We start from the raw sequence: 12,154 nt of genomic DNA on the forward strand, positions 1-12,154 counted from the left end.
TCTTTCGAGGTAGAGGATTTTGGAGAGGGAGAAACAGCTATTTATTTCTTACTGAAAACTGTCTATTATCCTGATTTAATGGATATTATTTGGCCTGCCTAGTAAAGAATTGATTAGGCACTGTATTGAGAGAGCTCAGAGTTATGTTATTTTATATGAAGAAAATAAGCTAGTATGTCAAATACTTTACACACTTTTTAAAATAAATTGCAAACTTTTGAAGGAAACAATTTTATAACAGATGTAGCAAATATCAATAGTTAACTGTTTCAGTACTTATTTTGGTAATATAGCTAAAGAATATAAAGGAAAAACATTTCATAGTTAACATAACTAGAACTATGTATAGTTCATATTCAAAGTTGTGATAACAAGTCAGTAAAACTTTAAGGCAGCTTTGTAATGGAAAATTGTAATGTAATGATGCTTCAAGCACCTTTTAAAATCGCAATTCTTGTCACTGCATGTTTAGGTCTTACACGTTGGCTTCAAAATAAACTTACTAAGGACTTCTGGAGTGCTTTGCTCTATTCAGCCTAATCAAATGCTTCTCAGGCCCGCACTCTTCTTTTTCCTGTAGTCACACTGGATTTTTTCCTTGAAATTCCTTGTTCACTTCTGCTTGAAGGCCTTCTTACATGCTGTCCCTCTGCCTAGAATATTCTTGCCCCTGCCTTTGATGACTGACTTCCTACTCATGCTTTTTATCTCAGTTTCAATAATCAGTTCATCATAAAGTCTCCCATGCTAAATTATACAGCAGTTTTCTCACCATTTCCGTTTGAATATTGTGTTTTCCTCATTAAGCTAAGCTTTAGTATAATGTCATTTGGTACAGATTATTCATAGGGTCTGCAATTGAAAATTTTGATGGCTATGGCTAAATTACTTTCCACATTTGACTGTATAGGGGAATATAATCTTACTTCATTATATGACACCAATTTTTATAATTTTGTAAGAAATTGTTCTCAGTTTAAAATTTGTAATTGTTTTTAGTGAGCTTGAATATCTTTTCAGACATTTATTGACCAATTGTATTTCTTCTGTGTTTTTCCATTTCTGTGGATGTGTAAGCGCTCTCCATATACTAATGATAGTGATGGTTTTTGTCATATAAGTTACAAGTATTTTTTCCTAACTTTTTCTATATGCCAGATGGTTTCCCTGCCGCCAGTGTTGTATACCTTAAAGCCATTCTCTACCCTACAATCAGAATGTTCTTTTTAATAGTCTGGTCAATTCTCTCTTGTTTCCTAGCCTTTGAATATACCGTTTATCTAGAACAGTGGTTCCATCTTTTTAAAAATTTCATTAATATTCATACTTATTAACTTTTTTTAATCACTACATCTCTAGACTCTAACCTTAGTCAAAGACTTATAACACCATGTCTTCCCACGCTACCGTCTGGTGTGGATTGTGGATACCTTACACACAGCACAGTGCTGGCCTATAATGTGCTTTTATTAAACCAACATGGAATGAATCATTAGATGTGACTGCTGTGGAGTATTCTCCCATTGGAAAAGAGCAGGTGCTTTGTGACATTGCTAACCTGTTCTGCTTCCTCTGTTTTCTTCACTGGATTTGGGATAATGGGATAATTTAATGACCACGGTGAAGTAAAACAGTCCTGTTCTTTTAGGATCACAAAGTTGGTCGGATCCTTCATGAATTTTTTATAATGCTTATAATCTTTGTGTACCAAGTGAGCAAATGATAAGGGAGTAAATCTAGAAAGTAATTAAAAGTGTGAGGGTACAGATACAGCTATTATATAATTGTACGTATTTTTACTTGTGTTGTTTTTTATTCAGTGAATGGAACTTCAGGTATATGCTAAATAATTTGGATTGAAATTAAACTTGTGAACATATGTGTATTTATATAATACCTAGAGAACATTCTCATTTGAAACATCTGATCTATAAAAATGGAAATATTTTTGTTTCTCTTACTGTTTTTATAGGAGGTTCGTAAAGTGAATGAAAGCATCAAGTATAACCACCCTTTGAGAAAATGTGTTGACACAATACTTAAAAAGGTAATTAAATCATATTCTCAGCTATTTTCTTTTGAAATTTAAATTTCTATAATATTATAATAAAAGCATTGGGAAAGTATGAGAACAGCCTATCACAGAAGTCTCCCCAACTCCTTTCCATTTTCTTGGAAATATTGACCGTAAACCAGTAGTAATGTGTACATAGAATATATTCCTTTGTTATTACAAGTTTAACATTACTTATTGGCAATATTTTCCATTGAAATGTGAGGACAGAGGTTATGTTAAGTAATGTATAATCATTGTCACAACACAATGATGGAGATGGGCCTTTATAAAGTTTGTAAACGTGTCATAGAATGTGGTCACTAAAGGCATATCTTCTGTAAGAAAGTAAACAAGGGCTGTAATAATCTGTTTCAGTTAGCTTCCTGCATGTCATTTTACAGTATATTCCATACATTGAAAAATGAATGACATGAGATGTTCGATACATATTTTGTAAGAAGCTGTACAATTATGGTTTTGATGTATTGTTATTGAATTAAGAGTATTCATATACTTTCAAAAATAATTATTCCAAAAATAAAGTTCCCCAGTTATCTTTTCTGCAACTACGGAACCATTGAACTATCTCTTCTCCTATATTTTAAATCTATTATATTGATTATTAGTTAGTATTCCTTTTGGCTAAGATAATAGTCATGAGAATCAATTATCTAATCATTTCTCTCATATTTGCTACTTTTTGAGACCTATTCAGGAAAGTTAACTAACTTGCCTGAGTTCATGTAGATAATAAATGACTAACAGTAGGGCAATTGACTCTACATCATGTATTTATTCCTTTGTACTATCCATTTCAAAAATTCATCATCTTGGATTTATTGTGATTCTTTTTCATTATTTAGCTAGGCAAATAATTGATCATTTCATCAAGCGCTTACCTAGAATAATCCTCTCACATACTGGTTACTTCATGTAGGTCAGCTCCCCTGCACTGGCCATCCCCAGCTAGTACATCTGAGCACAAAGATTAATATTAATAGAGGTAAGAAAAAACTCAGTGCATCTTTTAAAACATTTTTTTAAATGTCAGCAACTAAAATTCCAACCATTTAGACATGACAGTAAAGGAAGGTATTTGTAAGAAAATTAGAAATGCCCAAGAATGAAGATTTTTTTAATAAAAATAAAATTTTTATCTTTTTACAAATAAGATTTTAAAAAATCTACTTGTTCCTTTTAGTGCCCTACAGAATACCAGGAAAAAATGGGCAGGAACATGGATGATTATGAAGATTTTGATGAAAAGCATAATACCTACCCAAGTGAAAAGAGTCTGGTGAAACTACATAAACAGGTGACTTTATTAAAAATAGCTATTTTATGTACTGATGTTTTAGTTATTATAATTATGGCCCACAAAAAAAGGAATTTTGAGTGAAATGTTTTCATGTTTCTTGACAGGGGTACTATTGGCATTTGGGGAGGGAGAATTATTCACTAAACATAACTGTTATATGTGTTCCAGAATGTTAACGTTTTTGGTCCCATCCAGTAAATGCTACTAGCAGTTCCCCATTGTTGTGACAACCAAAACAACTCCTTAGTGGGGAGTTGAATCACTGTTGGATCAGAACACTGACAGACATACCCCCTGCTCTCTTTTTTAGGTTATTTATTCAGTTCAGAGGCACCGTCGAACTCAAGTACAGTGGCAGATTCTTTTGGAACAAGCGTTTTATCTAGAAGATGTTGCAAAAAATGAAGCTAGTGCTACTCATCAGTTTGTTCATACCTTTCAGTCGCCAGAGCCAGAAAATAGATTTATCCAATATTTTTATAATCCTACAGTTGGTATGTAATTTGATATAAATTTTGAAGTTTAATGATCATAATTTTTCTCAAGGAAAATGTATATATTTTCACCAATGGAGAGTTGAATTATATTTGACTTGTACCATGTGGTAAACTATGAATCTGACAATCTTACTTGTCATATATTATAACATATTATTTATCAGTGTCCACTGTTATTTCACAGATAACCAAAACTCCATGCAAAAATATATGCAATATATCAAGCATGTTTTGTGTACAGAATATATACTTAACATTTTAAGCAATTTTATAACACAAGCTTGGGTCTCTCCTTCGGTCTTGACATACTACTAAAATATTCCCCAACAAGTCCTATTTATTTACATTTATTAGTCTATTTACAAAACCTACACTCAATGGTCATAATTGTACCATTCTCCTTTATGATTATTTATGACACTTTCTTCAGTGTTACCAAATTTAGTATGAAGAACTTAATGAAAATACCAGTGTCACAACATTGAAACTTCTGTTTACCTTTTGTATTCAAATAAATGGTAATGTTCACTTGATTCTCTTTTGCATGTTTGGTCTTGAGTATAAACACATAATGGCCATAACAAATCTCTCAGAAAACTTCAATGAAGATCTTTTCTAATTAAATAAAGGAATGATGTGACACTTGTTTTCATTCATTCAACAAATATTTGAGCCCCTATATGCTATATATTGTTAGGTGCTTGGTATATATATCAATAAACGAAAAAGACAAAAATTTCTACCTTGGTAGAGTGAGAAAAACAGGCAATATACACATAAAGGTATAAATAAGATGTTGAGTTGGTAGTTGGCTATTGAAACTGGAGTTCTAGGGAGAAGTCTGGTCTGCAGCTATACTTAGGGTGTCATCAATGGATAGGTGGGCCATGTGTCAGGATAAGATCAGTGAAGAAGTGACCGAGATAGAGAAGAGATCATCTGAGGACAGAGCTTGAGGTACTCCAGAGTTTAGACACCAGGTTGAGGAGGGACCAGCAGAAGAGACTAGAAAAGGAGCGGCCAGTAAGACAGGAAAACAAAGCCGGTTAAGTGTTTTGAAGAAAAGGGTGTACAAAGTACCTTTGCAAATATTGCAGATGGGTCGATTATCATGAATATTAAGACTTGACTGGATTTCAGAGAGGTGAGGTGGGGTGAGGGTAAAAAAGCCTGACGGGAGTTTTAAAGAAATGAGAGCAGGTATAGAAACATTAAATATAGAAAACTCTCAAAATGTTTTTCTTATAACAAGGAATAGACAAGAAATACTAGCTGACGGAGGATGGCAGAGTGAAGGGAAATTATAGCTTGTCACATGCGAATGACATCTTAGAGGAAATTTGATGAGATAGAAGAGAATGACCGTGTATAGAAGAGACGAAATGGGAAATAGTGAACAATGAAGAGAGAGAGGCTTTAGATTAGGAGGTAAGACCCAAATGTACTTGAGCAGGTAAGAAGTTGTAGTGGTGGAAATTTGGGGAGGTTTTCTTGTGACAGCTTTTTGTTTTCTTTATTTTCTCAATGAAGTGCTGAGAGTAAGTATAGGGGAAGAGATTTTAGAGATTTGAAGAAAGAGAGAAGTTGCCAAATAGTTGCTTAGGAGATGGTGCATGGGAGAAAGTTGGTGAGTTACAGTAGGCTAGCCAGGCAGTGCTCGGGGGCCACTTGAAGCTAGTGATTACGAATTTAAAGTGAGACACGTCCGTCAAGTGGTGTGTCTTACTCCTGCAATGTGCAACTCCATGGGTGCAGGCTCACGGTAGCCAAGGAGATGGTAGCCAGGTTGTGGTTCAGTCTCGCAATACAGGGAAGCAAGAGGAAGCAAAAGGATTGGTATATTGGAGAGTGAGTATCCTCAAAGATGATGGAATCTGAGCTTTATTTATGGAGTAAAGAAAGCAATAAAGGACGTGAGAGTGTTAAGTGGCAATAGAAAGGTAGTAGAATAAATGGATTGTTGGTCCAGGTGAGGTAGTCAGTGGTTGGAATACTAGGTGAAGGCATTGTTTGGACGCAGGATGTTGTGATGGGATTACAATGAACGGTTGTCCTTATGGGCGATAGAGGGTTTACGGAATGAGTAGTTGGAGTGGAGGACAGAATCATTGGAGGGGAGGGAGTCAAGGAAATGAAAGATCAAAGTTTTGAAACGAGTATCACCTATGTGGATATTGAAATCAGCAGGAATTAATTATGCTGAGAGTAGGGTTGAAAAGATTTAGGGTGAGCTAGGAGCTCAACTCTTCAGTGAATGAAGTGAAATACAGCTTTTCAATTTTGTGAGCTGCTTCTTTTTTTTTAACTTTTGTTTTTATCTAAATTCAGACTTAACAAAAAGTTGCCATATATCCTTCACCCAAGATTCTCCAAATGGTAGCATTTTACCATATTCATTTTCTTTATCTTTCTCTCTGCCTATGAATTTTTCCTTAATCTTTTCAAAGTTGAATCCGGACATGATGCCTCTTTACCCTCAAATGTTTCAGTGTGTATTTTTTTTTAAAATAAAGATGTTTTCTAATATAACCAAGTATTACGATCAAAATCAGGAAATTAGCATCAATATAGTGCTATTATCTACAGACCTTATTCAAATTTTGCTAAATGTTTCAATAATATTCTTTGTAAAAAATTCCAGTTCGTGCATTGCCTTCAGTTGTCATGTCTCCTTAGTCTCCTTTAATCTGTAACAATTTAAAAATCTCTGTGTTTTATGACATTGATGTTTTTGGAGGGTACAGTCCAGTTTTTTTGTTGTTGTTGGGTTTTTTGTTGTTTTTTTTTTGGGTGCTCCTGAATTTGCGTTTAATGTTTTCTCATAATTAGATGCAGGTTTTGTATTTTGGGCTGGAATACCACAGCGGTGATGTTGTGTTCTCCTCGCATTGTAGCAGGAGGCACATGATGTGTGTTCCATTACTGGGGGTCGTTCGGTTAGGATGGTGTCTGCCTGGTTCCTCCACTGTAAAATTTTCTCTTTACAATTAGATATATGGTCTGGAGATATTTTGAAACAGTATAAATACCCTGTTACTCCTTTGTGGTTTTTCTAATCATTTTTTTTTCTTTTATCTTCCAGAATGGTACTGGGAATGTCTTTTGCGACCGTGGTTTTATAGAATACTTGCTGTGGTTTTGTCTATCTTCTCTGTGATTGTTGTGTGGTCAGAGTGCACGTTCTTTAGCACTACACCTGTCTTATCCCTCTTTGCAGTCTTCATACAGCTGGCTGAAAAAACGTACAATTATATTTATATCGAGGTCAGTTTATTTTAGATCCGTCATAAATAAATGTCAGTTCTTAGGGTAATCCTTAACTGCTGTATCTTTTCTCCATGTATTTCTTCTAGTAATAATGAGAAAGCATTGAAGTTTCCCACAGTGTTATTATTCAAACTTCCAAATATGAGCTTCTTCAATTTACCCAGACTATAAAAACTAAGAACAGTATTTGAGAAGAGATGAAAAGATGCAAAATAGTGCCAAATACTTTTAGGAGAATACTTTGATCCTCTTGCATACTTTGATCCATAACTGACAGTCTTCATGTGAAGCATTGCCAAGGCGTGGGAGCGTGCAGGCTCACGTCAGGCAGTAGATTTGAAACTTAGGGATAGGTTGTGGAACTGGTTGAGATGTAAATTTTTTTCCTAACCTCATTTTCTTAAGTGGTTAAAACAACAAGATAGTGTACTTAAGTTTTAAAACGTCAGTAAATGTTAGCAGGTAATAAAGGATAATGCTTGTGACAGTATATAATGTACTACAGTCCATTAGTCTTAATTATTTGTTTGTTTTTGGTTTTTTTAGATTGCTTGCTTTCTTTCCATCTTCTTCCTAAGTATCTGTGTTTATTCTACTGTGTTCAGGATTCGTGTCTTTAACTATTATTACTTGGCTTCACATCATCAGACCGATGCTTACAGTCTTCTTTTCAGTGGCATGTAAGTAGATTATGTTTAGAAATAAGGGAAATGTCTCCAATGCATGTGTTCTTATGGATCTCTCTTTTATTTCGTGTTGTTTATAGGTCTGCCACTAACTCCTGCATTTCTCTGAACTAATCGATTCGGTTTAAATGTTAGATGTTTGTTGATTGCTACTAAACATCCTGCTTGAAGTTTAAGGTTAAAATAGGAATGCTAGATTAGGAAGGAAAAGAGAGACTTAATGCGCCTGGATTTGCCAATGTGAGGTTCAATAAATAAGTTAGTAAAAAATAGGAACATTTGAGAGTTTAGAGAATAAGTGAGACCTAGAGAATATTCTAAGATTCAGTGGCCTCAGCTGAATTGTAGAGAACTAAGGAAACCCAACAGGAATAATTTTTGCTAAGAGATTTAGCAAGAGTTTTGAGAAATGGCTCCACTTTGGGCTAGGTTGCACCATCTGTTATTTGCCCACGTTGTTAGATAAATCATATCAGGTAATTTATAAAGGCTGGACTTTGGGAGGTTCACATAGGAATCAATACATGAAGCATCTCTAAGACTTTTTTTTGTTTTACATTAAGTATAGACTCACAGGAACTTGCAAATACAATGCAAAGAGTCCTGTTAACCTTTAACCAGCTTCCCTGAATGGAGATATTTTTATATAGCTGTTGTATAATGTCAAAACCAGGAAATTTACATTGATACATTATTGTTAACTAGACTACAGACCTTATTTAATTCTCATCATTTTTTTTATCCTTCCTTTGTGTGTGTGTGTGTGTGTGTGTGTATACATTCCTATAACCACCACCTCAATCAAATATACAACCAAGATACAACCACCACCACAAACAAGATATACAAGCACTTCTCATATTACCTCTTTGTATTCATATACTCCCTTCATTTTCCTCTCGCCCTACTCTTTTTATCCTGGACAGAACTGAGCTCTAACAGTTCTTTATACCTGTAGTTGTCAGGGTGATACACTTTAATACAACTTCAGATCTTTTATGTAGTGAGTACAATTCTCCGTGAGGATGTTACCGTGCCTGTCATGCTGCTGGGACACATTGCACAGAGGGTAGACTTGAAGAGACACATACAAAGGCACTTCACAAATTCCTGGGATAAAACAATGGCGGATACTACCAAAGCAGGCAGCCTGACACTGCAGTTTCGCCTTGTAGGTTGTGTTTTTTAAGGAAGACATGATTAATAGGATTTTCAGAATGTTTCTCAAGTAAGGAAGGTTACATTAATAATTCAAAATATATATAATACACGGAAATGAAAATAGTTCCAATGATGTGAAATGTTTTTAATGCATTTCAATATAATATAAAATGTATTTTGCTGCTTTATTTTTTTTTATTCTGTTTATAAATGCTTATTGCAGGTTATTTTGCCGTTTGACTCCTCCTTTATGTCTTAATTTCTTGGGTTTGACCCATATGGATTCATCCATCTCTCACAAGAATACGCAGCCAACTGCTTACACATCTGTAAGTATGGTTAGAAAACTAGAGTTCTTTGTATTCATTATCTAGATGGGATTTTATTATTATAAAATTTATTTTAATGCAGAAAAGTTCCTATAGCATTATTTGGATTGTTTTAATAACTAAAACTTTCTTTTAAAGGTTGTGATTTGTAATGACTAATGACTGGATAAAAGTGATTTTGCTTTCTTTTATTATAAAAAAATGTTTTTTGGTTCATATAGGTCATCCAACTGAGTAGACTCAATAGACTTGACCAATAATAATATTAACTTTTACAAATATAGTCTTACGTATATAATTTTCAGTAATATTTATAAAATATTAATTTAGAATAAAACCTTAATAAATAAGCAAATTAAGATATAATCAACATATAACATGGTATTAGTTTAAGGTGTATGACATAATAACTTGATATATGCACTGTGAAATGATGCCCACAATAAGTTTAGTTAACATTCATCACCTCACAGTTAGTTTTTTTTCTTGTGATAAGAACTTAAAAATCAGCCCACTTAGTGCTTTCTACTTTTTGAAAAGTCCAAATTTATTGGTATAACTGGTTATGCCTGAATTTTCTAATGATGGAAAAGAATGAAAAATATAGAACTGCACTGATTTAACTTACTTTTTTCTTGCTCCTCAGATTATGGGTTCCATGAAAGTTTTATCCTTTATTGCAGATGGGTTCTATATATATTATCCTATGCTGGTCGTAATTCTCTGCATTGCTACTTATTTTAGGTAAGAAACTTAACATTACTTATTTTTTCACATACTCTTAGCCCAATCTGGCTATCCTTTCCTCTCAAAGTTTTTTAAAATACTCGCTGGTCGGGTTCTGGTTCTTGTTTGTTTTATTGTGGCTTTGGGGATTCTGGGGATAGTGTAAAGAGATTACTTGAGTGATCAGGTAAGGCTCTTTCTCTGAAAATATTTCCAAGAAAAGAGAAGTAGAATTATTCTGTTACAAGTATTAGGTTACAAAGCGATAGGATTAATTTACAGAATATTAAGTGCTGACATTAGACACTGACAGCCAAAGTAGCTTATAAAATACCCCATGTCCAGCCTCTATCCAGTAACATAAGTTAGTCTTAGGGCTTTCCCCATAATTATTGCTGGATTCCTTGGTGTTTCAGACCATAGCCAGCCCAGAAGAGTGGGTGAGGAGCAATTGTAATCAGGCTGTACATGTAAGGCTGGAAAGTACACAGGCTGCTCTTTTTATAAGATAAGGAAAAGTGGTAGAATCTAGGCAGAGGTAAGACTCAAAAGGAGTTAAAGGACAGGTATGCTTGGCTTCTAGCGCCCTGTCTTCCGTTTCCACATGCCAGGTGCCCCCATCCTGTACTTGGCCCTTTGCACTGCTTGAATGCTCCGTGACAAACCAAAAATCCCACTTTAAAAACATATTTTATTGATGTTAATCAGTTTACTTTTCTAACGAAAATGAGTTTCATCCAAGAAGTTTGTAATTTAAATTTTCCAGTACCAGTACCCATTATAAATAATGTATGTACTCATATTAGAATATTGAATAAACAGGTAAGTATGGTTTGAAATAAATTATCTGTTGAATTTTTAAAAACATCTATATTTTACCTACTCATAAGTAAAGGAGCTAAAGGATTCTAATTTAAAATAAAATTTAATATGAAATGATAGTAAATCTATTATTTGGCTTTTTTTCTATAAGGTAGAAAAGACAGGTTTATATACTGTGAAAATGATGTATTAAAGGAAGAGAACAATCATCCTTTGAATGTCTGAAACTAAGTTTTGATTATATGCTTATTCATTTTAAAAGTTTGTAAACTATTTTTTTTAAAGATTTTATTGGGGAAGGGGAACAGGACTTTATTGGGAAACAGTGTGTACTTCCAGGCCTTTATTCCAAGTCAAGTTGTCCTTTCAATTTTAGTTGTGGAGGGTGCTGTTCAGCTTCAAGTTGTTGAACTTTCAGTCTTAGTTGTGGAGGGCGCAGCTCAGCTCCAGGTCCAGTTGCCATTTCTAGTTGCAGGGGACACAGCCCACCATCCCTTGCGGGAGTTGAACCGGCAACCTTGTGGTTGAGAGGACACGCTCCAACAACTGAGCCATCTGGGAGCTCAGTGGCAGCTCAGCTCAAGGTGCTGTGTTCAGTCTTAGTTGCAGGGGGCGCTGCCCACCATCCCTTGCGGGACTCGAGGAATCGAACTGGCAACCTTGTGGTTGAGAGCCCACTGGCCCATGTGGGAATGGAACTGGCAGCCTTCGGAGTTAGGAGCATGGAGCTCTAACCGCCTGAGACACCGGGCCGGCCCAAAAAGTTTATAAACTATTAATGGAACATTAAGATCTTGTGATGTATAAATTATGTCTTCTCGTGTTAGTGATTATGTTAGTAAGAGTAGCGTCTCTTCTTACCTGCCTTCTTAGATTGTTATATGGATCATGTAATAGATGGGTGGGATACTGCCTTGTCCACTATAAAGTCTTATTCAAATACGAGGAATTATGTGTAAAAGGAAAACTGTTAAACTTAAAAATAATTTCTTAATAGTGTTGTTTTAGAGTTCACTAGGATAAATTTTGGATGCCAATTTGTCTTTAAGGGAAAAAAAGATTGTATTCCTCAATTTTCAAATTAATTCTCAAAATAGATATTCTATTATGGAAGTATTTGAAGCAATGCCTTGTTGACATTTCAATAGTAACTTGACTTTATAGATGCATTTTCTTTTGAAATGCTGCCATAATTAGTCTAAATAATTCCCATGTTGTTAGCAATACAGCCACACCTAGAGCTAATCTTCAGACTTAACTGTCTAGAGAGTGTAGTGCGTTTCCTGATGCTT

At 34.6% G+C, this 12,154-nt stretch overlaps 1 protein-coding gene across 2 annotated transcripts in view; it reads left to right on the forward strand.

The window, feature by feature from the left end:
• The window catches only part of LMBRD2 (LMBR1 domain containing 2), a 39,016-nt gene that overhangs the window by 17,515 nt on the left and 9,347 nt on the right, over positions 1 to 12,154 (forward strand). For both annotated transcript variants that reach the window (XM_081054196.1, XM_081054197.1), the window contains exons 8-14: positions 1,973 to 2,047; positions 3,258 to 3,371; positions 3,685 to 3,868; positions 6,954 to 7,135; positions 7,685 to 7,818; positions 9,209 to 9,314; positions 9,961 to 10,058. In XM_081054196.1, coding sequence (XP_080910322.1) covers positions 1,973 to 2,047; positions 3,258 to 3,371; positions 3,685 to 3,868; positions 6,954 to 7,135; positions 7,685 to 7,818; positions 9,209 to 9,314; positions 9,961 to 10,058 — 893 coding nt within the window. The remainder of the gene's footprint in view (positions 1 to 1,972; positions 2,048 to 3,257; positions 3,372 to 3,684; positions 3,869 to 6,953; positions 7,136 to 7,684; positions 7,819 to 9,208; positions 9,315 to 9,960; positions 10,059 to 12,154) is intronic.

The sequence above is a fragment of the Rhinolophus hipposideros genome (genome assembly GCF_964194185.1).
Source record: "Rhinolophus hipposideros genome assembly, chromosome: 7".
Lineage (NCBI taxonomy): Eukaryota > Metazoa > Chordata > Mammalia > Chiroptera > Rhinolophidae > Rhinolophus > Rhinolophus hipposideros.